General features: G+C 38.2%; 1 protein-coding gene and 1 long non-coding RNA gene across 5 annotated transcripts in view; both read left to right on the top strand.

Moving 5' to 3' along the window:
• def8 (differentially expressed in FDCP 8 homolog) overlaps positions 1-26,822 on the top strand; it is a 168,529-nt gene that overhangs the window by 51,391 nt on the left and 90,316 nt on the right. The window contains exon 1 of one of the 3 annotated variants that reach the window (XM_051871421.1): positions 26,398-26,541. The exons of the other annotated variants lie outside the window; for them this stretch is intronic. Coding sequence (XP_051727381.1) covers positions 26,517-26,541 — 25 coding nt within the window. The 5' untranslated portion in view covers positions 26,398-26,516. Of the gene's footprint in view, positions 1-26,397; positions 26,542-26,822 lie in introns of those variants that run through there. 3 annotated transcript variants of the gene reach the window in all.
• On the top strand, positions 3,633-11,615 carry LOC127500351 (uncharacterized). 2 transcript variants are annotated; one of them, XR_007926306.1, is made up of 5 exons: positions 3,633-4,554; positions 4,651-9,572; positions 9,911-10,027; positions 10,475-10,621; positions 10,856-11,615. It is a non-coding gene; the product is annotated as an uncharacterized LOC127500351 (long non-coding RNA). The 2 variants fall into 2 exon arrangements; XR_007926305.1 differs by having other exon boundaries at positions 10,475-11,615.

Below are 26,822 nucleotides of genomic sequence, written 5' to 3'. Positions count from 1 at the left end.
CAAGGGCTAGAAATCAATTAATCCTTTGCTGATACTTCCTCGTCATTGTGGAGAGAGCAGTTCATGGTTGCATAGCAACGACAGACGCCACGGAAGCGCAAACGCTTGTGGAAAGGAGGAGAAACGCTTTCCACGCGTTTTTAGACATGATATGTGAACGGCCCCTTAAGTGGCTGTTCACCCAGAATTGCATTATTGCATTGAAAAAACGAGACACGGGCAGTGGAATGGGAAAAAAGCAAAGTTATTTAACGCAAGTTGAACTTTTTTTAACTTGACCGCTGCATTTTTAGAATGCTGTTTAATGGGTGAAACGCTGCAAAAGATGCGAGACATGAGTGCAACACCCAAACATAAAAACAACAGGAAAAATTGCGCAATGGAATGCAAAGACCTGTAAAGAACTACTACTGTATGTTTATTTCATGCTTGCATGATGGTGACAGGCTGAAAGCTGCTGTTACTTTCTGTTTTTATAAAGCATTTGGTGTTAATAATAGCCTATTACTGGTGTTCTTTATTGCCATTACTTTTTGGCTAAGAAATATTTAGGATTTTTCTTATTTTAAATTATTTCTGAGTATATAGAATATGTTTAAGATAAGTTTGTACAACATTTGCCTTCATATTTAATGCATATTTTCTGCAAAGATAGTCATTTGTATTATATTGATCACTTCAGGTAGGTTGCACTTGGAATAGAACTTTTTAACCATATGGTAAATAAAGAGAATGTTACTTGAATCATATTGTGGTTAAGTTTTTAAGCTGACTAGTTAAACATAAAAAAAAAAAAAATCTGTGTTCCTTTTTGGCCCTGTTCCAAAAAGAGATCTTATTCGCCAGATCTGATCCCAGTCCTCCTCTGTTATGGTCAATTGCAACTCCCCCTCCCATAATCTTCTAAGGTCTCACATGTTTGCAACTTCATATAAGCAAAGGGTGTTATAAAAGCAAGAGATCTGCTTACACAACTGGGAATTTAAGAGAATCTTCTCAATGACCGACATGGAGGGGTTAGTGACAAGAGTAGTACTTTTAAAAATAGAATCCCTGATTTGGAGAAATCATAAATTAGTTATAAATGGCTAAAATAGTATAAAAAAGACAATTTGACCCCCAAAGTGAAAGGTATATCCACATTAATTATGGCACTTATTGAGTGATATTCAAGTTTGACCAAAATAAGCCAATAATTAAGGCTAAACTGCCATTAATACAGTACTAATAAAGACAATTTGACCCCTTATTCTAGAGATAGGTTCTTATTTACACTATTGGTTTGTTTAGTTATTCTGCAGTGTGATCTCACGAGAATGTGTATTTTTACGCAAAGTGTGGTTCTACAACACATATATTTACTTATGTTTTCATACATTGAAACATACGTTTTCATACATTGAAACATACAGTATTGACAGCACTAAAAATGATTAAATGTAAAAACATTTTGCTCTATTCGTGACTTCCACTGCAAACTCGTTTCAAAGAATTACGTTAAACAAAACTACACTTTAAAACCTTAAAATGAATAACATTTCTGTAATCATTTAACCATTATTTATCATGTAAATGTTTTAACTGATTTATTTATTTTTTTGTATAGGTATTGTAATGTATGGATGTATATCTTTCAGGAGACCCTTACTCTCCTGCCAGGCTGTTATTGAAAATAAGAACTTGTTCTTAATGACTTGCCTGGTTAAATAAAGGTTAAATAAATAAAAAATACTTTATTTTCTCAGACACAGGACTAGAAAATACACCAAAACGCAACATAAATTCACAAAAGACATCAATTTAATGCACTTTAATCCACATCTTTAGAATCCATATGACTGCGAGGAACAGATCCAAATTAATTTATTTATCCAGTGATCTTTATCTCCATCCTCAACAGCGACTGTAAACAAATCCCGCGATGGTTATGAATTCAAAAATTGTCTGAATCCCAAATGGCACACTTCTATGCACTTTCGGTCGTGTGGACTTACAATGGCTGCCACATGCGCGTGTTCGTTAAGTCCACGAGACTCTAGGGTGTCCCATTCATCATTTTAGGTTTCAGAAGGGTGCTCGCGAGCACCCCTTTGCGGCCGCTATGCGCCCTCGATGCACACTTCAGCTGAGACTCAGAGGAAGACCGTGAGGGTTTTAGGGTGCCATTTTGGATTTAGCCATTGCCGCCTCAAAAAGCTTGACACGACATGTTTTACGGCAGTGATATCAACGCCCATTGGCTGAATCCCAAATGGCACACTTCTATGCACTTTCGGTCTTGTGGATTTTCAGTGGCTGCCGTGTGCGCGTGTCCGTTAAGTCCACGAGACCGTAGGGTGTCCCATTCATCATTTTAGGTTTCAGAAGGGTGCTCGCGAGCGCCCCCTTTGCGGCTGCTGTGCGCCCTTGATGCGCACTTCAGCTGAGCCCGCAAGTTCGCGAGCTATGCAGAGGACTTTACCCGGCAGTCAAAGCGGCATTACGTCACGAAAGTGCGGACTCAGAGGAAGACTGTGAGGGTTTTAGGGTGCCATTTGGGATCCAGCCATTGGCTCTCGCCTGCTTCATTACAGATTGCGACATGCCGTGAAGTGAAGTGAAGTGGATTAATAACTTAAATTCTGCTCTGTACCTGATACAAAACTATTATATATCACCAGAGAGGACTGCGACTGCAATACATTGTCATTTGGACTACTATTGGTAGTGCTTTTGACATTTTCTTAATAAAGAAATTATTGTGATTAAGTTACACTTTTCTGTCTGTTATGTTTTTCTTTATAACTACATATTTTTAAGAAATGGTTAGGGGTAGGTTTAGAGGTTTGAGTGGATTTAGTGGCTCAAAATATCCTTTTAATGCTATAGTGTTACTAAAATACAGATATCTTTATGATATAAAAGATTTGGAAATATTTTAAGTATTTCTGCTGTAAAAGCGTAATATGTTTACGTTTAAATGTTGCCAATACGTCCATGTTGTATCTTTCACCATTTATCCAAACGTACAAAAAAAGTATGTTTTGTGTCTGTGAAAGTTATGTATTAAAACTTATATAATAATGAGACCATTCAAAAAGTGCCTTAAAGGATTAGTCCACTTTCAAATAAAAATTTCCTGATAATTTACTCACCCCCATGTCATCCAAGATGTCCATGTCCTTTTTTCTTCAGTCGAAAACAAATTAAGGTTTTTGATGAAAACATTCCAGGATTTTTCTCCTTATAGTGGACTTCAATGGTCAAAATTACAGTTTCAGTGCAGCCTCAAAGGGCTTTAAACGATACCAGACGAGGAATAAGGGTCTTATCTATCGAAACGATCGGTCATTTTCTAAAAAAAAATCAAAATGTATATGCTTTATAGGCACAAATGATCCCATCACAAGTGCTTCCACCAGAACGCGATTCCGTATTCTTCAAAAAGCTTACGCTGAATGTCCTATGCCTTCCTTATTCAACTTACGGAACAAACGTAGCGCCAGTTCCGTTTTTTCCGTAAGTTGAATAGGGAAGGCGTAGGACATTTAGCGTTTGGAGACCATTGAAGTCCACTATAAGGAGAATAATCCTGGAATGTTTTCATTAAAAACCTTAATTTCTTTTCGACTGAAGAAAGAAGGACATGGACATCTTTGATGACATGGGGGTGAGTAAATTATCAGGAAATTTTTATTTGAAAGTGAACTATTCCTTTAATTGAGGATATAACTTTTACTTTACAGTATAGGGTAAAATTGTCTTAGTAATGGCCGCTTAGCCTTAATTATTGGCTTATTCTCATCAATAAACTTGAATGTCACTCAATAAGTGCCATAATTAATGAGGATTTAGCTTTCACTTTAGAATAGGGGGTCAAATTTCCATTATTAGTAGTGTATTAATGTTAATGGCAGTTTAGCCTTGATTATTGGCTTATTCTCATCAATAAACCTGAATATAACTCAATAAGTGCCATAATTAATGAGGATTTAGCTTTCACTTTAGAATAGGGGGTCAAATTGCCTTTATTAGTACTGTATTAATGGCAGTTTGACCTTAATTATTGGCTTATTGTGCTCAATAAACTTGAATATCACTTAATAAGTGCCATAATTAATGTGGATATACCTTTCACTTTGGGGGTCAAATTGTCTTTATACTATTTTAGCAATTTATAACTGCAAAACCATCAGTAATTAAACATAATTACTAGCTTATTGTTCAGTTAACTTAAACGAATGGCACATAAATATAATTACAATACTACACAAAAATAATATATGGCTTATTAAGTTGTAGATAATGACTAAAAGGTGTTTACTGTACATTCAGTTAATCATTAATTACTAGGTTATTTTGTAACAGTCATAAACCTGTTAACATGTTTTTTTTTTTTTTTTGTAATTGTACTACTCCCCATGAGGGGGCAACAAGGAGCTATACTCTCAGGAATAAAATGAGTGTAAAGAGTAGAAGAAGTTAGATTTGTAATGGAGGGAGTAAGCATGGCTTATGGCTCCAAACAATCACTGGTCCTGATTGAGAAACCATGAGTTTTATGCTCAATCTGAAGTAAGCATCGTTTCTTTTCTTATATTTATTGAATGTTTACTGGTTAATTTATGTATAGTTATTTTCCTAATGTGATTTATTTCGTCTAATTTATAGAAGGACTCCACATTCTGTGGGATTCATCCTTCTGTTCATATGCCTGTTGTTTTTGACCTGTGTCAGAAGTGACATTAAAGTGGGGTTAGAGGCTATGAGCTGGTTCAACTGCAGTGGATCCTTGAACCAGATTTTGCCACATATGGGAATTTAGAGACTTTCTAGTTTGTGTGGATTGATATTGACACTAAGGAGTACAGGTTGCACTGGGAAACTTTTGGATTGCGTTCTTGGACATTGGCTTTCATGGACATTGATTTCTATACTGTTGTGATTGAACATTCATCGTTATTAACATCATCATCGTCATCATCATCATCATCATCATCATCATCATCATCATCACCACCACCACCTAAAAACAGATAAGATTTTCATTTCTTCTATTTCATTATAGATCACAGGTTTTTGTCAATGCTTGCAATATATGAAGCTAACATACAGTTTAGTTAGTAGTTCCTTCCCTTTAAAACAGATTAATAACTAATGCTTTTGTGGGATCAAAGTAACGGTTATAATTTTTGTTTATTTATAGCATACATGTGTATATTTCAAATGTTTAATAATTTGTAATCAATGGCTAATATGCCCTACTATATGTTTAGTTAATCATTAATTACTATTGTGTCCATGCTTAAATTGTGAACAAGTAAATCATTAATTACTAGTTTATTTATGCTTAACCAATGCATAATTCGGGACCCTTAAAATATAAAGTTAATCATTAATTACTAGTGTGTTCATTCTTAACTAATGCTTAATTGTGAACAAGTTGATAATTAATTAATGCTTAATGCATTATTCTGGACCCTTTAAATAAAGTGTTACCCTCTGGGTTATTGTGAATGGGGGCCACCAGTAGGGAAGACATACCAGCCCTGCCCTGACCAGGCCTTCCACATATTAAACATGATTGTATTCTCACACAATTCTTCTGAGCCAGGAAAGAGGGAGATCTGATCATCTAATTAAATCGTTGGGATTTTATCAAGCAATGGGACAAATTGTAGGGGTAATACTAATTCCCAAATATGTAAAACCAGAGTCTGACACTTCACATGGAAAGGAACTCATTTAATTATCACACTTAATTATACTAGTGCTTGGGTTGCAAAGCAACAGATTTGGAAAAAAGTATTTTATACCCTGAAAACTTCCCAAATTAATTAAAAATATCTATTAAAGCAGGCATAGAAGATTCAAGGTCCGACAAAGAGTAGGATATCATCTGTGCTGTTTAAGATCAGCCGAAATATATGTATGTGTGTGTATTTATATATACATAATTATTATACACAGAACACACACATATATTACGTAAACAGACTTTTATTTTGCAAACGATTAATCGCGATTAATCATTGTGCGGCCCTACACACAGCAGCGCACAAACATTATTTAATATTAAAAATAAAAGGCCATGTAAATAACAAATCTGCCATGGTGCAAGCACAACTGGCTTTTAAAGGGAATGGGAGATGAGAATCTTATTGGTTTATTGCACATTACACCCAAAACACACCCACGACTCATTCAGAGACTAGGTATAGTCTTCTGAACCATGCGCCTGGCGCGCCAACCATTTTTTTTCATTGTTAAACTAGCAAAAGTGGATTTGAACATGCCTTAAGAGCACCTTCGCCATGCACTTCAAACCATGCACTTAGATCGTTAAAATAGGGCCCCTGATGTCCATACCGCTAGAGTTATCGCGCTTGCATTGCAGCTTGCATTACAGCTTGCATTCTAAAAAAAAAAAGCACCACAAAAGACAAGGAAAGCACTGTGGAGGTTAGCAAAGAATGCCAGGAATGCCTGCGCGGCCCGTGGAAACTACTACTCCCTTCTACGGACGTGGCTCTTACCGGTGTATCCTGAGCAGCCTGCTCCAGTATTTCGGCCTTTGTTGTTGAAAACGCTTATACGGAGCCGACGGGTGGATCATCATTTGGACTGAAGTACTCACCATCAGCACAAGCATAGCCTTTGTATCCTATCACGGTTAAAGCTGAACTGCTGAATGTGAGATCAGTGGGAAATAAAATGTTTATACTTCAAGATTTTATTGCATCACAAATTTTGGATTTTCTGTTTTTAACTGAGACTTGGCTTAATCCAGCAGATACTTGTTTTCTGAGTTGTTGCCTCTGAACTACAATTTTTTTAAATACTCCAAGGGCCAATGGTCAAGGTGGGGTTGTGGCCACACTCTTTAAGGACAGTTTTAAATGTAGTCTACTACCAGTGGAGGAATACTCATGTTTTGAACTGCAGCTGGTTAAATTGGAACTGATGCTGTTTATTGTGCATTTATTTACCGCCCTCCTAAATATGATAAGGTTTTTATTCAGGACTTTTCAGACTTTTTTTCTTTTAATGTTCCGACCTCTGATAATCTTAATATCCATGTATGCTGCCCATCTAACCCATTGGTAAATCAGTTCTCTGAACTTGTTGACTCTTTTAATTTAACACAGTCAGTTTGTGATGCCACACACAGGCATGGTCACACCCTGGACCTCATTTTATCTCTGGGTTTGTCTCTTAGCAGTGTGGCTATAGAGGACAATTACATATCTGACCATAGATTTGTCTTTTTTAATTTTGATTTGCCAGCTAAAGGTCAACCTGCTAATTGTTATTTTTGACCTGTAAATGAGGTGACAGCAAATTGTTTTGCTGAAGCATATGCTTCTAGCCCAGTCTCTTCTATCATTGAGGCTTCTGGGCCTCAGATACAATTAACTGCCATTTTCAATTCTGTATGCTCGGGCATTATAAATGATGTTGCTCCACTGAAACTTCAGTCTCAGCCATGGTTTAATAATGAAACGCATGCTCTTAGACAGGCCTGCAGAAAAGCTGAACGCAGGTGGAAGACAGATAAATTGCAGGTTTCCTATGAAATGCTGAAAGACACACTTAGCATTTACCAGAACAGCGCATTGCCCCAAAATTCTGTTTAGCACATTAAACACTGTGCTAAACCTGACTCTTGCTCCTTCTACAAACTCTACTTTATTTGCTTGTGAGGATTTCTTGAACTTTTTTTTGTAACAAAGCTTACTTTGTAATATTATTAATTAGAGCAGATATAGTACCCTCTAATATTTTTCTGGAAGCTCCCACGCCATGTTCTTGTATATTAGATCACTTTGATGTTGTCTTTATTCCAGTTTTAGCGGACATAGTCAAGCACATGAAATTGTCATCTACCTCTCTGGATCCTATTCCTCCTAGGTTTTTAAAAGAAATCATTTGTAACTTTGGGTGACTTTAGTATACAGTCTATTGTGAATAGTTCCTTATCTAATGGTGTTGTCCCACCCTGTCTCAAACAAGCAGTGGTTTCTTCCCAAATAAAAAAAACAGGCTTTGATTGTACTGATCTGAATAATTTTCTAAATTTCGAAATTACCATTTTTTTTTTAAATCTAAAAGTTGTTTTATTCCAAATTACTCCATTTCTATTGGAGAATGACATCCTGGATAAATTCCAATCTGGTTTCAGAGCTGGGCACAGTACAGAGACTGCCCTGGTAAAAGTGTTGAATGACTTGTTAATAGCAGTTGATTTTGGGCTGGCTGTTGTTTTAATTTCGTTGGATCTCAGTGCCGCATTCAACACCTTTGGTCATTTGATTCTTTTAGACCAGTTAGAGTGTGAGGTTGGCATTCGTGGAACAGCGCTAAAATGGTTTCATTCATATCTACATTAAAATATGGTCTCCCTCAAGGCTCAATTTTAGGTCCCATATTTTTTTTTATTTGTACATGTGTCCTTTGGGATCCATTTGTCGTCACTATGACATTTCCTATCATATGTATGCAGATGACACACAGATTTATTTACCTCTCAAAGTTCTGCTCTGAAAGACGAGCAGTCTTTGAAGTCCTTGTTGGACTGTTTGAATGAGCTCACAGTTTGGTTGTCTAAAAACTCTCTCCAACTTAATGAAAGAAAGTCTAAAATCATAATATTTGGTCGACCAGAATTTGAGAAGATAACCAGTACTCTTGCTCCCTTAGAAATAACTGTGAAGGATGGTGTTTGAAATCTTGGTGTAATAATTGATTCATCCCTTAGGTTTGATAAACAGATAAATTCTGTTGTAAAAAAAAATAGTTTTTATAAGCTTAGATTCATTTCTAAGCTAAAACCCTTTCTTGGTTTGATTTGGAGGTTGTTGTTCATGCTTTTATTACATCAAGATTAGACTACTGCAATTCTCTCTTAAGGGTAGCGGTAAACACAATCTGCCGTGCCACCTGCAGATGCCAACTAAAGCTCTATCATGCAAAAAGGAAGCCATATGTGAACATGGTCCAGAAGCGCCGTCGTGTCCTGTGGGCCAAGGCTCATTTAAAATGTTCTGTTTCAAAGTGGAAAAGTGTTCTATGGTCAGACGAGTCCAAATTTGACATTCTTGTTGGAAATCATGGATGCCGTGTCCTCCGGGCTAAAGAGGAGGGAGATCTTCCTGCATGTTATCAGCGTTCAGTTCAAAAGCCAGCATCTCTGGTGGTATGGGGGTGCATAAGTGCATACGGTATGGGCAGCTTGCATGTTTTGGAATGCATTATAAATGCTGAAAGGTATATAAAGGTTTTAGAGCAACATATGCTCCCCTCCAGGTGACATCTATTTCAGCTATTTATACTGCAGCTATTACAACAGCATGGCTTCATCATAGAAGAGTCCGGGTGCTGAATTGGCCTGCCTGCAGTCCGGATCTTTCACCTATAGAGAAAAATACGTCAAAAGACGACCACGAACTCTTTAGCAGCTGGAAACCTATATCAGGCAAGAATGGGACCGAATTTCAACACCAAAACTCCAGAAACTCATAACCTCGATGCCCAGACATCTTCAAACTGTTTTGAAAAGAAGAGGATGCGAAGAGAAGAGATGCTACACCATGGTAAACATGCCACTGTCCTAAATATTTTGAGACCTGTAGCAGGCATTAAATTTGAAATTAGCTCATTTTGTGCATAAAATTGTAAAATTGATCCGTTTAAACATTTATGTTTCTTCATTACTTTTAATCTACAACTCCCTATTTGTTCACCACCAACCCCTCTACCAGTTACCTTCTGACGAAACCTGCAATCTCGTTCTTCTTCTCATCTTTCCTCTGTTGTATCATCCTCCCTTCCCTCACCCACACAATTCTCATCTCTGGATGCGAATACAGCAACAGACACTTTGTTACACCTTAACTTCATCTCTTGACAGTATCTGTCCTCTGTCATCCAGGCCTGCACGTGCTACTCCCTTCTAACCCCTGGTTATCTGATGTTCTTCGTGAACACCGGACCAAACTCGGGGCTGCAGAGAGAAAATGGCGCAAATCAAAAGACCAATCTGACCTAGGTAGCTATCAATCTCTGCTCTCATCCTTTTCTGGTGAAGTTCATGCTGCTAAATCTTCATATTTTCACAACAAAATCAACAGCACTTCAAACACACGCACACTTTTCAAAACATTCAACTCTCTCCTCTGTCCCCCTCCACCACCACCACCACCCACCACCTCCCTAACTGCTGATAATTTTGCTGTTTTTACTGACAAAACATCTACCATCAGCAGTCAGTTCTCAGCTCCACACACACAGGAACTTACACACATTATCAACACATCTCTTGGCACTGGCATTTTCCCTAACACATTCAAGCAGGTTCGGGTAACCCCACTGCTTAAAAAAACCCACATTAAACACGTCACTTGTAGACAGTTATAGACCTGTCTCTCTCCTACCATTCATAGCAAAAACACTTGAACGAGTTGTTTTCAACCAGGTGTCATCTTTTCTCTCACAGAGCAATCAATTGGACGTCAATCAATCTGGTTTCAAGAGTGGCCATTCAACCGAGACTGCACTGTAGGTCACTGAATCCTTGCGGATTGCAAAGGCTGATTCCAAATCATCAGTTCTCATTCTGCTCGATCTATCTGCGGCATCACAGGTACTCCAATTCACTGGTATGAATCCTATCTCAAAGGTAGGTCTTTCAGGGTTGCATGGAGAGGGGAGGTATCCAAAGCTCATCAACTGATCACAGGGGTTCCTCAGGGTTCAGTTCTTGGACCCCTCCTCTTCTCCATTTACACTACATCACTTGGTCCCATCATACAGGCACATGGTTTCTCCTACCATTGCTATGCTGATGACATGCAGCTCTTCCTTTCATTCCAACCAGATGATCCCACAGTAGCTGCACGAATCTCAAGCTGTCTGGCAGACATCTCGGCATGGATGAAAGAACATCATCTGCAGCTCAGCCTGGCAAAGACTGAGCTTCTCGTCTTCCCTGCCAATCCGATTCTAAAGCGTGATTTCACCATCCAGCTAGGTACATCCTCAATTACCCTATCAAATTCGGCCAGAAATCTTGGAGCAATCTTTGATGACCAAGTGACCTTCAAAGACCACATTGCGACGACAGCTCAGTCATGCAGATTTGCACTATACAACATCAGGAAAATCAGGCCCTTTCTAACAGAACATGCAACATAACTTCTCGTCCAGGCCCTGGTCATTTCTAGACTTGATTACTGCAATGCTCTTCTGGCTGGACTGCCATCATGCAGAATCAAGCCTCTACAAATGATTCAGAACGCTGCAGCTCGTCTTGTTTTTAACAAGCCCAAAAGAGCACACGTCATGCCTCTCTTCATCTCTCTGCACTGGCTACCACTTGCTGCTCACATCAAGTTCAAGGCTTGCTTACAGATCTACCACAGGCTCAGCACACCCCTACTTCCACTCATTTTTACGAGTCTACATCCCTACCAGAAGCCTATGCTCACTAAAGGAGCGAAGGCTCGTGGTACCATCACAGAGAGGCACAAAATCACTCTCCAGAAAATTCTCGTTCACTGCTCCATGCTGGTGGAACGATCTTCCTGCCTTCATCCGGAATGCAGAATCCCTGGCAATATTCAAAAGACAGCTGAAAACCCATCTCTTTCGTGAGCACTTAACCTCATCTTAAAAAACAAAACAAAAAAAAAACAACAACTATCCTCTCATTACATATCCTTTCATTTCCTTCAATCCCTCTCTATTGTAGCTTATGATACTCTGATCAATGTCTGAAACTTGTATTGTGAGCACTTCTTGTGTCTATTTGCCTCTTCATGATGACTCGCTTGTTGTATTCCTCACTTGTAAGTCGCTTTGGATAAAAGCATCTGCCAAATGAATAAATGTAAATGTAAATGTAAATTGAACCCTATCATTGCCATTATAAAGCCCGGATGCGTCAGGATATTTATTAATATTTCTTCATCAGGAACAAGAAAGTCATATACACCTAGGATGGCTTGAGGGTGAGTAAAGCTTGGGCTAATTTTCATATGAAAGTGAACTAATCCTTTAACACATTTAACGCACATGCCCCACCCCAGACCTATGTAGGTCATCTGACATTTCATACAGTTGATGGTGATGAACATGATGCAGGGCAACAACGCACTGCATGATGTAGACTATATATTATAGAATGCAGTTATATGCCCCTAAAATTCAAGATATTGGGGAAAAATGCCCCGTATGAGTTTTCGTCTCGTATTTATATCATATGATATAGTTAAGCAATATGGCACAAGCAATTAGAGTTGAAATGAATCAGGGGAACTAATGATTCAATGTCCCATTCATAAAGAGAGCCATTTACTTCATTCCTGAATGAATCAGCCTTTTAAATGAATTGAATGAATGACTCAGTGACTTAATCTTTTAGTCATTTACTGTCACCTACTGGCAGTTTTAGTTTCTTATTTAGAGTATTAAAAAAAATCATATTCCATATTAATAGTTCTTTAGTTAAATAGTTAATAGTTAAAAGTTTTTTATTTTATTAATATATTTATTAATGTAAACTATACTGGGTAAGTTTGCCCAGTATGGTTTACCCAAATATGTAAATTCTGTCATCATTTACTCACTCACATGGCCTCATGGCCATTGTCTAAAAGGTTATGTGTAATAAATTCTATGTTGAATCAAATATATTTCTTTCTAAAGCTACTTTTTGTAATGTGTATTTGATGCTTTTCTCATTTAACCCTTTGGGGTCTGAGGATTTTTGGGGCCCTGAGAAGTTTTGACATGCCCTGACATTTGTGCTTTTTTCAGTTGTTCATAAACATATTAAAGACAAAAGTGTCATTACACTGTATTCGGCACAAACTAGGCTACAATATTATGTGAGGAACATATATGTACATGTTTGTTTTTTTGAAGGGATAACGTTTATGCGTGGTTAAAAAACAAAAAAACTTAAGTCACTGAAATAAGGCCAAAAAAAAAAAAAAAATTAAATCTGTGTTTAAAAGATTTCTGGGTATTGGAGGTTGTAGACTAGAGTTTTTGCTTCAAAATGATGTAAAAATTATCCTGCCTACTTGTTCATATAAGACAATATATTGATTTACATTTTGCAAGACACTTTTTGTCTGGAAACACAGTATGCGTGGAGGTGTGAATCTTCATGAATAATGCTGTGATTCACACCTGAGAAGACAAAAGATTCGCATAATGACCTCTAATTACCTGCATATTAATGAGCCCTTTCAGTCAGGTAGGCTGTGAAAAAACCCTCTGTGATCATGCTGACAGGATTAATGTCCACTCTTGACAAAAAAACATGATTTTTCTGAGCTCATGGATGCACGTATTATTGCACATCATGTGAAGAAAATTTTGTATAGGCCTATGTTAAATTACATGACCAGTCAAAAGATTGGACGCATTACTAATGTTTTTTAAAAGAAGTTTCAAGTCTCAAACCAAATAATGGTTTTCTATTTTAATATACTTTAAAATATAATGTATTTCTGTGATGCAAAGCGTCTGAACATTCCTACCTCTATGGCATTTCATATAGCCTACTATATTTTAATATACTTTAAAATATAATGTATTTCTGTGATGCAAAGCGTCTGAACATTCCTACCTCTATGGCATTTCATATAGCCTACTATATTTGTTATAATATATAGCCTAAATGTTAATGTGCAGTTGACAAACTATACATCATTAAAAAGATCTAAGACTCAAGCTTCACATTTTGACCTGTTTTACTGTTTGACCGTAATTTCTTAATATGCTTGAAAGCATGCACATTTGGAGAAATATTGATGGATTCTCATGTTTATGTATCCGTAAAGACAGTCGCTTGCTTTGTAACTGAATGAATCAGCAGTTTGAACGAATTGATTGAATGAATGATTCAGTGACAAAGACAGTGACTTGACGCTCCCTACTGGCAGTTTTAGTTTCATTTTTAAAGTATCATTTCATTTATTTAAATCATTTAATATTTTTATATTCAAAACCTTCTATTTAAAACATTATTCATTGTTATCATTAATTTAAATGCATTCATGCCACTTCCGAGCCTCATTAATCAGTCTGTAAATATACCTAAATGCCACCTTTTTGTTCTTCTATGCCACCTCTGCAGTGCAAAGATGAATTTTGATAATACTGATTTCATTTGATTGGTAATTTATTTTTCCTGATTGTGTCTTATTATTCTAACTCTTAAATAGAAATTTATGAATTTGACATAAAAGATGATTTTATCTATTTAATAAGGTTAGAAAAATACACTTACAAAGGTCAAAAAAAAAATGCCCCTGGAAGTCATTTTAAACAGTTAAATATCGCCTCAAAATTAGAAGGTTAATTTCTGTCATTGATCAGAAGGTGCTCCTAAATTTTTGACTGTACTCCTAAATTTTTTCAATTATGAGCACAGGTGCTCCTAAAAAGAAATGTAAGTGTAGAGCCATGTAGTTCATAGGTGTGAGTGTGAATGGGTGTGTTTATTTCACAGCCTTCATGTTTTAGAGTGTCAACCCTTCACTGCTGTGAGCTTTTTCTGCATTATGACTGAATTATTGAATGGATTTCACATTCTCAAAACTTTGCTCTGTGTTGCAGACAAAGTGGTTCAGAGGTGTGTGAGTGTGTGTGTGTTTGTGTGTGTGCTTCTGTGTGTGAGTGGATATGTCTATCACATTCTTGATGTTTTATAGTGTCATTCTTTCACTGCTGTGTACTTTTTTTCAGTATTGTGGCCAATTTGTCGATTATACACACAAAATAAAAAAATTCTCTGTATTTTCGTATTGTTGTCCGATTCATATTCATTTCTTAAGGTCGACCAAAGGTTTTTTTTTTTTTTTTTTTTTTTTTTTTCACATTCCAAGTGTCATAAAATTCACCAAGTTTCGTACCATTCTGATGAAGCTGTGTTTTTTAAAAATTCAAAATTTCATATGTAATTAAAGCTGGAAGCAGCGCTGAAAGGGCCCTTGCACCTGGGGCCACCGCCACCCGGTGACCTTAGGAAAACAGTGAATAGTGGGGGACATGCATGTAAGCGAGTAAATACAGGAGAAATATGGCAAAGGCATTTCGACGTGCCACGCTTCCTGCTGCCAACAGGTGGTGCTTTGACTATTATTGAATATTGCCATGTAGATGTCTTCAGACCAGGACTATTATCAAACATGTGAAGTTTGGAGCAGATCGGACATTGTATGCCTGAGTTACAACAACTTCCTGTTTCGTGGCGTTAATCGGATACTTTAGCACTTAGCCAAGTGTTGCATGATTTAACATGTTTCTAGCATGTTTGGTACTTCATGGCATATTTAAATGTGTTTCATGCCATTTCCTAACTGAATATTGGCATATAGATGTCTTTAGACCAGGACTCTTATCACACATGTGAAATTTGGGGCAGATTGGACACTGTATGCCTGAGTTGCAACAGTTTCCTCTTTCATGGCGAAACATCAGATTTGTCAGGCCGCCATGGACAAGTCCTCCAACGAAAACTCAAGATCTTTGCAATTTAATGTCGCTAAGGTCTTAAGATTAGACTGACCAAATTTGATGTTGTTCTGGTTAAAACTCTACGAGGAGTTAATCACAGTGTAAAACATGTCATTTCCTGTTGCCCGCAAGTGGCGCTATGACTGTAACTGAATATTGGCATGTAGATGTCTTCAGGCCAGGACTCTAATAAAACATTTGAAGTTTGGGGCAGATCGGACACTGTGTGCCCAAGGTACAACAACTTCCTGTTTCGTGGCGAAACATCGAACTTTGTCAGGCTGCCACGGACATGCCCTTCAGCAAAGGCCTTTAAATTAGACTAATCAAATATGATGTTTGTCTGATAAAATCTCTAGGAGGAGTTCGTTAAAGTACAATGTCTGGAAATTGCAAAAACTGCAAAAATTTTGCAGAGAGAACTCAAAATATCTGACTTCCTCTTGGGTTTTCAGATTTTGCACCCAGGGACTTTTTTGTAGGCATTGGGCTGTTAGATGTGTCTACTGAATTTCATACTTGTCCGTGAAATGTAGCACGAATTGAAATTTTGTAGGTGGTGCTATCGAGAAACTTTGCTACACCTATTCTGAAACCCATATCAGATGTAAATTTTCACCACTTCTGACGTGTGTGCAAAGTTTCATGAGTTTTCGAGCATGTTTAGGCCCTCAAAAATATGATTCATTCAGGAGAAGAAGAAGAAATATAGCTGCAAGCAGCGATGATGGGCCCAAGCCCGGTGGCACTGCCACCCCGGCTTCAGAGCAACTATGCATGGCGGGCAATGGACATTTAAAACGGTTAAACAGGTCTATATCAAAGGTCTATGCAGCAGCTGGTACTAATATGATCACAAACCACAACAGCCACATCCATGAGTGTTTAAATTTAGATGAATTTCATGTCATAGAATATCATAGGTCAGTTTCAAATGAGTGCAGAATATTATCCTAATCTTCCATGTCCGTGTTTTTCTCAGACAACCTCTATAAAATTCCAGAGCAAATTACATACTGTTATTTGTGCAAATTCAACAGTACTCCGAGAAATGTAATCCAGTCTTAATGCGAATGTCTGTGATTGCTGATGTTGTATTATCCTAACACTTCTCTTCATGTGTTTTGACCTCCCTGAGCTATCGTTTGTGCACCAATCTTATGCACCAAAAGCATGCTTTCATTTAATTTCAATATGTGTGGTATAAAAAATAAAATTATAAAATTAATAAATAAAGCCAAATCACAGAACCTGCAAAGACGATTTTAATATCAGTCTCAGATAATAGTAAGGTACATGTGTAGGTTTTTCTGCTCACATATGCAAGATTATTTTAAACAGCTACTTTTATAATCATGTGAAATTTACTTGAGGTTTTTTTTTTTTTTTTTTTTAATAAATTTGATTTATATCAATAAATAATTATTTAAAAAATAATTTTAATGGTAAAAATAACAATTGTAACTCAAACGACATTTAGAAAACTAGTCCTGTCCTAATAGTGATATAGTGCCATGGTTCAATTTCAAATGATTGTGAAGTTATTATTTGCAGTTCATTATTAAATGGGTAATCAGTAAAAGGGTTAAAGACCACTAATCAAGATTGTAACACACACACACACACACACACACACAGAGAGAGAGAGAGAGAGAGAGAGAGAGAGAGAGAGACAGAGACCCAGAGGCCCACACACAGAGTGAAGTTTTGGAGCAGATCGGACATTGTATGCCTGAGTTACAACAACTTCCTGTTTCGTGGCGTTAATTGCATACATTAGCACTTAGCAGAGTGTTGCATGATTGAACGTTTTTCTAGTATGTTTGGTACTTTGTGGCATATTGAAATGTGTTTGTGGGATTGAATTACAGTGTGAAGCATGCCATTTCCTGTTGCCAGCAGGTGGCGCTATGACTAAGTGAAAATTGGCATATAAATGTCTTCAGGCCAGGACTTTCATCACACATGTGAAGTTTGGGGCAGATCACACACTGTATGCTTGAGTTACAACAGCTTTCTCCTCCATGGCGAAACATCAGATTTTATCAGGCCACCACGGACACACCCTTCAACGAAAACTCAAGATCTTTGCAAATTAACATTGCTAAGGCCTTAAGATTAGACTGACCATATATGATGTGGTTCTGGTTAAATGTCTACGAGGAGTTAATCACAGTGTAAAACATGTAATTTCCTGTTGCCCGCAGGTGGCGCTATGACTGTCACTGAATAGTGCCATGTTGATATCTTCAGGCTAGGACTCTAATAAAACGTGTTTGGGGCAGATCCGACATTGTATACCGATTTACAAGAACTTCCTGTTTCATGGCGAAACATCAAACTTTGTCAGGCCGCCACAGACACACCCTTCAGCGAAAACTCTAGACTTTTTTTGTAGGTATCGGGATGTTACATGTGTATACCGAATTTCATACCTGTACGTGAAACGTAGCACGAGGGGCACTCCGTTGAAATTTTATAGGTCGCGCTATCGAGCCATTTTGCCACAACTAATTCTGAGATCCATAACAGACGTAAATTTTCACCACTTCTGCTGCGTGTGCAAAGTTTCATGAGTTTTCGAGCATGTTTAGGCCCTCAAAAAAGCGATTCATTTGGGAGAAGAAGAAAAAGAATATAGCTGCAAGCAGCGATGGCGGGCCCAAGCCTGGTGGCACCGCCACCCCATTGGCTTCAGGGCAACTGTGCATGGCGGGCAAAAGGCATTTAAAACAGTTAAACATAAAAGGACTATGTCAAATTCATTTGAATACACCACATTTACTGCAGCAGTTGGTGCCCATATGATTACACACACACACACACACACACACACACACACACACACACACACACACACACACAGAGAGAGAGAGAAAGAGTGAGACTGAGGGGGAGGGGGGGAGGACAGAGAGAGAGAGAATGTGAAAAATCCACATTCAAACCAAAATAGCTGACTTCCTGTTGGTCGGAGCTAATGACTGTAAAATAGAAAGTTGTCCGGCTTAATGAGACCAATATGTGTACCGAGTTTGGTGACTGTAGGTAAAAATAACCCCCCCACTTTTGTCAAAAGGTGGCGCTACTAAGCCCCTCCACCACGCCCGTTTCTAAAGCTTTGTCCATGTCTACTGGATGACAATATTGATGTGTGTGTCGAGTTTCATGCAATTTGATGCATGTTAAGAGCCTCAAAAACACGCAAGAATATTATTAAAGTTTGACATGTTGCCATGGCAACAATATTTAAGATATCACAAATACATTCACAGGTCTACATCTGCCATGTTTTGACATTATTGTGATGAAGTTTGAAGCAAATTGGGTAAAAAAAAAAGAGGGTGACCTCAAAGCATTTTGAAAGTGAAACACTTCCTGCTGCCAGTTGGTGGCGATATAACTTTGACTCACAGTAGTCACATCCATGTGATCGGACTCCTACAACGAACACACAGCTGAAGTTTCATAAAAATCAATCAATGTATGCAGACGTTATAACACATTTCGTGTTTCCCTTTTCTCGCCATAAATCCGTTGCCTCGCCAAGGCCAAACCGTTCGAGATATCAAAAATCCGCTGGCAATTTTTCATCATCAATGTCTTGACTTCTACTATATTGTCAGTAGCCTACAAATAAACTGGCTTGATAAGCTGCTTCAGGTGTGTTTGATTAGGGTTGGCACTAAACTCTGAAGGACAGTGAGTCTGCAAGAAAAGGGTTAAAGAACTGATCAAGGGTGTAAAACTAACTGACTGACACACACACAGACACACACACACAGATAATAAGTGAGACTGAGGGAGCAAGGGGGAGGGAGAGGACAGAGAGAGAGACAGAGACAGACTGAGAAGATCTAAAAAGAAAATCTAAATTGTGACAAAGTAGTCTTTGATAAATGTTTAAATGTACCTTCACATACAGTAAAAAATAAATCATTGTTCCATGTATCTAAACTATTGCTCTATTTCTTGATTTATCCAACCCTGTTTAAAAATAGGTATATGCTGCCCTCTAGTTGTTACTCTATGTATGACATATATCCATTTTTCAATCAGATATAAATAATCTGCCAATTTTTAACTCACACATGCTTTTTGAATTGAAAAAAAGAATAAAATGTGTTTATTTCAAACATTTGTATTGTTCTATATATAAATTAATTGTGTATAGTGATTTTTATAGAAAATATGAGTCATTCCATTTCCCTTTTTTGACATTACTTCAATCTATCACCATGGCAACACCGTTCGAGATATCCATTATGCGTTCTCAATTTAACATCTTCAATGTCTTAGCACCATGGTAAAAAATGTTTGCTCTGAATCGCATAAACCCCCTAGAAGTAGTAGTTTAAAATTCAGAGCCTGTTTATTCAAAAAATCCACATTCAAACCAAAATATCTGACTTCCTGTTGGTCGGAGCTAATGACTGTAAATTAGAAAGTTGTCCAGCTTAATGAGACCAATATGTGTACCGAGTTTGGTGACTGCAGGTTAAACTAACCCCCCCACTTTTGTCAAAAGGTGGCGCTATAGAGGCCCAGCTCCCTGTCCGTTTCTGCTGTTTTGCCCATGTCTACTGGTTGGCATCTCTGATGTGTGTATTGAGTTTCATGCAATTCGAAGGATGTTAAGAGTCTCAAAAGCTTCCAAAACAAATATTAAAGTTTGATGCGTTGCCATGGTAATGATGTTCGAGATATCACAATTCTTTTCAAAGGTCTACATCTGCCATGTTTTGACATTATTCTGATAAAGTTTGAAGCAAATCGGGTAAAAATAAGAGGGTGATCTCAAAGCAAGTTGAAAGTGACACACTTCCTGCTGCCAGTTGGTGGCGCTATAACTTTGACTCACAATAGTCACATCCATGTGATCAGCCTTGTACAATGAACACACAGCTGACGTTTGATCAAAGTCAATCAATGTATGCAGATATTATAACACATTTCCTGTTTACTTTTTCTCGCCATAAATTCGTTGCCTCGCCACGGCCAAACCGTTTGAGATATCAAAAATCTGCTGGCAATTTTTCATCATCAATGTCTTGACTTCATGCTGACCGAGTTTGGTGGTGATCAGATTAATCGCCTAGGAGGAGTATATCAAATTCCAGAGCATGCATTTTTCAAACAACCCGTAATAGCCGACTTCCTGTTGGGGTGGCATATAACTTAAGGCCCGATGAGGTCTATATGTGTACCGAGTTTCATATTAATACGTGCAAGCGTGTTTGATATATGGACCAAGTTTTAGGACTTCTTTCAAGGGGGCGCTGTCAACTCCAGTCTTTTCTAGTTGAAAATAATCTCTTTGATCCCTTTCAATCTGGTTTTTGCCCCCCTCAAAAGTACTGAAACTGCACTTGTAAAGGTAGTGAATGATCTACTGCTTTCTGGTGACTCTGGTTCTCTGTCTATACTTCTGCTACTTGACCTCAGCTCTGCCTTCGATACCGTCTCCTATGAATTACTTGTTTCTCGTCTCTCTGATTTGGGTATTTCTGGTACTGCTCTTTCTTGGTTCTCTTCCTATCTCTCTGACAGACAGTTCTACATCTCAGTTAAGGATTTTCGATCACCTACTGTCCCCCTGAAGCGAGGTGTTCCCCAGGGATCCGTTCTCGGGCCTTTATTATTCATAATTTACATCATACCACTAGGTCAGATTTTACAACATCATGGTCTTAACTATCACTTTTACGCTGATGACATTCAATTATACTCACTCTGCACACCTACTCTACCTCCCCAAAGTGACAAAATCTCCGCTTGTGTGAGAGTCATAAAAGATTGGCTTAATTAAAATTTTCTGAAACTCAACATGGACAAAACTGAGATTATTTTCATTGGAACTCCCTCACTTACCAGCAATATTTCTACTAATTTCACCTGTGAAATTGCTGGTTCTCACATCAAAACATCCAATACTGTTAAAAATGTAGGTGTAATCATTGACTCCACCCTTTCCTTTCAGTCTCATATTACCTCTATTACCAAATCTGCATTCTTTCATCTACGTCGCATTGCCCAACTCCGTTCCTTCATCAGTAACAAAGATGCTGAAACTGTCATCCATGCTTTTGTCTCATCATGCCTTGATTACTGTAATGCCCTTTTCATTGGTCTACCTGCCAGCTCCATTTCCAAATTACAATGCATTCAAAACTCTGCTGCTAGAATACTCACCCATACCAAGCGTTCTGCTCACATCACCCCAATTTTATATGATCTCCACTGGCTTCCAGTTGCCTACCGTATTAAATTCAAAATTCTCCTGCTCACTTTTAAATCTTTGCATGGCTTGGCTCCCTCTTATCTTTGTAATATGCTCATCACCTACACCCCAACTTGCTCACTACGTTCCTCTGACTCTGGCCTTCTCATTGTCCCTCGGCATCGCCTCTCTTCAATGGGGGGCAGATCATTCAGTACTATCGCACCCAAACTCTGGAATTCTCTCCCCCGCTCACTCTGTTGTGTTAATAATATCTCTGAATTTAAATCATTACTCAAAACTCACCTGTTTTCTGAATGTTATACCTCTGATTTGATTGATTGCTCTGCATTATTACGAATATTTCTGTGAATGTTATGTTATGTCTCTTAAGTCCTGTTTTGTATTTTTGTATTTGACTCTATTCTTCTGTATGCTTCCCTGTCCATTATTGTTTTCATCATTGTCTACTTGTATTATCTCTTCCTTGATAATTGTAAAGCGTCCTTGAGCCCTGGAAAGGCACTATATAAATAAAACTTATTATTATTATTATTATTATGTTAAGGCCCCCAAAAAGCCCCGGATGACGGAAAAAAAAATAATAATAAAAATAATAATAATAATAATCCTTAGAAAAACAATAGGGCCCTGCGCCTTAGTGGCTTGGGCCCTAATAATAATAATAATAATAATAATAATCCTTAGAAAAACAATAGTACAGCGATGGTGGGCCCAAGCCCGGTGGCACCGCCACCCCAGTGGCTTCACGGCAACTGTGCACGGCGGGCAATAGGCATTTAAAATGGTTAAACATAAAAGGACTATTTTAATTCCATTTGAATACACAGTTGGTGCCCATATGATCACACACACACACAAACACACACACTCACAAACACACACACTCACACAGAGACCCACACATACACAGAGAGAGAGAGAGAGAGAGAAAGAGAGAAAGAGTGAGGTACTCCCAGGTCATTGACAAATTTGTCAGGCCGCCACAAAGACACCCTTCAGCGAAAAGTCAAAATCTTCGCAATTTAACGTCGCAAAGGTCTTTAGATTAGACTGACCAAATATGACATTGATCTGATTAAAGCTCTAGGAGGAGTTTGTTAAAGTACAATGTCTGGAAATAGCAAAAAATGGCAAGTTAATTCAAAATATTTGACTTCCTGTTCAGTTTCAGATTTTGCTCCAAGAGACTTTTTTTGTAGGTATTGGGCTGTTAAACGTGTGTACCGAATTTCAAAATCTACATGAAATGTAGCGCGAGGGGCACTTCATTAGGTGGCGCTATCGAGCCATTTTGCCCCGCCCAATTCTGAAACCCATAACAGATGTAAATTTTCACCACTTCTGATGTGTGTGAAAAGTTTCATGAGTTTTCGCGCATCTTCAGGCCCTCAAAAATGCGATTCACTTTGGAGAAGAAGAATAATAAACAGAGCAATTCCAATAGGGTCCTCACACCATCGGTGCTCAGGCCCTAATAAACGGAGCAATTCCAATAGGGTCCTCACACCATCGGTGTTCGGGCCCTAATAATCCTAAAGAAAACAATAGGGCCTTCAGCCTTTGGCTTTGGCCCTAATAATAATAATCCTTAGGGGATCAAGAGGGCCCTGCGCCATTAGTGGCTTGGGCACTAATAATAATAAACGGAGCAATTCCAATAGGGTCCTCACACTATCGGTGCTCGGGCCCTAATAATAAATGGAGGAAATCCTATAGGGTCCTCGCACTTTGGTGCTCGGGCCCTAATAATCCTAAAGAAAACAATAGGGCCTTCGCCCTTTACAGGGCTTGGGCCCTAATAAGAAAACAATAGGGCCTTCGCCCTTTGGGCTTGGGCACTAATAATAATAATAATAATAATAATAATAATAATAATAATAATAAAAATAATAATAATCCTAAAGAAAACAATAGGCCCTTCACCCTTTGGGCTTGGGCCCTAATCATTCTTAGAAAAACAAGAGGGCCCTATGGCACCAGTGGCTTGGGCCCTAATAATAATAATCCTTAGAAAAACAATAGGGCCCTGCGCCTTAGTGGCTTGGGCCCTAATTGACTGAGCAATTCCAATAGGGTCCTCACACCACCGGTGCTCGGGCCCTAATAAAATTCTCCGGTCAGAAGTGAGCGAAGACCGCACAAGGGTTAAGGCCATGTTACCGATAAAAGATAGACTGTTGTATGTTCAGGGTTCCTCTTGAAGTCTAAGCTATTTAGGGCCCGAGCACCAATGGTGTGAGGACCCTATTGTAATTGCTCAGTCAATTCTTCTTCTTCTCCGAAATGAATCGCATTTTTGAGCACCTAAACATGCTCGAAAACTCATGAAACTTTGCACACACGTCAGAAGTGGTAAAAATTTACGTCTGATTTGGGTTTCAGAATTAGGTGTTGCTCAATAGCGCCCCCTGCAAAATTTCAATTAAGCGCCCTTCGCACTATGTTCCACGTACAGGTATGAAATTCGGTACACACATCTAACAGCCCAATACCTACAAAAAAGTTCTTGCGTGCAAAATCTGAAAATCCAACAGGAAGTAAGATATTTTTAATTTTCTCTGCAAAATTTTTGCAGTTTTTTCTATTTCCAGATGTTGTAATTTAACGAACTCTTACAGCTTTAATCAGATAAACATCATATTTGGTCAGTCTAATCTAAAGGCCTTTGTGACGTTAAATTGCAAAGATCTTGAGTTTTCGCTGAAGGGCGTGTCCATGGTGGCCTGACAAAGTTCGATGTTTCGCTTTGAAACAGGAAGTTGTTGTAACTCAGGCATACAATGTGCGATCTGCCCCAAACTTCACGTTTTATTAGAGTCCTGGCCTGAAAACATCTACATGCCAATATTCAGTTACAGTCATAGTGCCACCTGTGGGCAACAGGAAATGACATGTTTTACACTGTAATTAACTCCTCATAGAGATTTAACCAGATCAACATCATATTTGGTCAGTCTAATCTTAAGGCCTTAGCGATGTTAAAGGGATTGTTCACCCAAAAATGAAAATTTGATGTTTATCTGCTTACCCCAGGGCATCCAAGATGTAGGTGACTTTGTTTCTTCAGTAGAACACAAATGATGATTTTTAACTCCAACCGTTGCGGTCTGTCAGTCGTATAATGCTTGTCAATGATAACTCCATCTATAAGAGTCAAAAAAACAAGCACAGACAAATCCAAATTAAACCCTGTGGCTCGTGACGACGCATTGATGTCCTAAGACACGAAACGATCGGTTTGTGTGAGAAACCCAACAGTATTTATATCATTTTTCACCTCTAAAACACCACTATGTCCAACTGCCTTGCACATCCGGTTGGTGAGGTCTGAACACGCGTTCTGATGACGGAAGTGATGTCTCGCGCTTATACTTCAATGAGTGCGAGACATCACTTCCGTTGTCAGAGCGCATTCAGACCTCACCAACCGGATGCGCAAGGCAGTTGGACATAGTGGTGTTTTAGAGGTGAAAAATGATATAAATACTGTTCGGTTTCTCACACAAACCGATTGTTTCGTGTCTTAGGACATCAATGTGTCGTCACGAGCCGCAGGGTTTAATTTGGATTTGTCTGTGCTTGTTTTTTTGACTCTTATAGATGGAGTTACCATTGAGAAGCATTATACGACTGACAGACCGCAACGGTTGGAGTTAAAAATCATCATTTGTGTTCTACTGAAGAAACAAAGTCACCTACATCTTGGATGCCCTGGGGGTAAGCAGATAAACATAAAATTTTCATTTTTGGGTGAACTATCCCTTTAAATTGCAAAGATCTTGAGTTTTTGCTGAAGGCCGTGTTTGTGGCGGACTGACAAAGTTTGATGTTTTGCCATGAAAGAGGAAGCTGTTGTAACTCAGGCATACAGTGTCCAATGTGCCCCAAACTTCACATGTGTGATAAGAGTTCTGGCCTAAAGACATCTATATGCCAATATTCAGTTAGTCATAGGGCCACCTGCTGACAACAGGAAATGGCATGCTTTACACTGTAATTCACTCCTAGAAACACATTGGCTAAGTGCTAAATTATGCATTTAACGCCACGAAACAGGAAGTTGTTGTAACTCAGGCATACAATGTCCGATCTGCCCCAAACTTCATGTTTGATAATAGTCCTGGACTGAAGACATCTACATAGCAATATTCAGTAATAGTCAAAGCGCCACCTGTTGGCAGCAGGAAGTGTGGCACGTCGAAATGCCTTTGGCATATTTCTCCTGTATTTACTCGCTTACATGCATGTCACCCACTATTCGCTGTTTTCCTACGGCCACCAGGTGGTGGTGGCCCTGGGTGCGAGGACCCTCTCATCGCTGCTTGCAGCTTTAATTTTATATTTTGCTTAAGATAAGTATCTGCTAAAAGCAAACAAACAACGTACATAATCAAAATACTCTCATTATAAGCAGGAAAAAATCTGTCGCAGACAGAACAAAATGTGAAAAAAGGAATATAAATACTTTCGCAAGGCACTACTGTATATATTATCATATTTTATTTGGAAAATGTAAAAGTATGACAAAATAAATGTTTGCCAAGTCATTTAAACATTATGCCTTTGAGACAATCAATTGTAAAAGGATGTGAGACTTTGAGAGGGAACGGTGAATTGGAACCAGAAGACAGAAGTGGTGACTGTTATGTCACTTCCTGGATCAAGCAGCAAATATGCACATTTACAAAAAAGCAAAGACTCAGTCTCCCTCTTCAGTTGGCATATTTGATATTCTCAGTAACATCTCTAAACTGGTGTATGTGTCAAAATGCTGTGCTGTGATATCTATGCAGGTTAGTCCAAACAGAACCTTATTTTCATTATGGAACATTTCTCTACTTGGTAATGTTTCTGGAGTAATCAGTTGATTGTTAAATTTATGTTTTTTTTGTTTTGTTTTTTTTTATAAACAATAGATTCTATCATTTAAATCTCCTGCTGCTGTTATTATTATTATTATTATTATTGTTTGTTTGTTTGTTTGTTTATGTGGTCTGTTTATAGTACCTGTCAAAAGTTTGGAAGCATTTTTTTATTTCTTTTTACATTTTTACTCACTAAGGCTGCATTTATT

Source organism: Ctenopharyngodon idella, chromosome 18, assembly GCF_019924925.1.
Source record: "Ctenopharyngodon idella isolate HZGC_01 chromosome 18, HZGC01, whole genome shotgun sequence".
Taxonomy (NCBI): Eukaryota; Metazoa; Chordata; class Actinopteri; order Cypriniformes; family Xenocyprididae; genus Ctenopharyngodon; species Ctenopharyngodon idella.
This window is presented reverse-complemented; position numbering and strand designations above follow the sequence as displayed.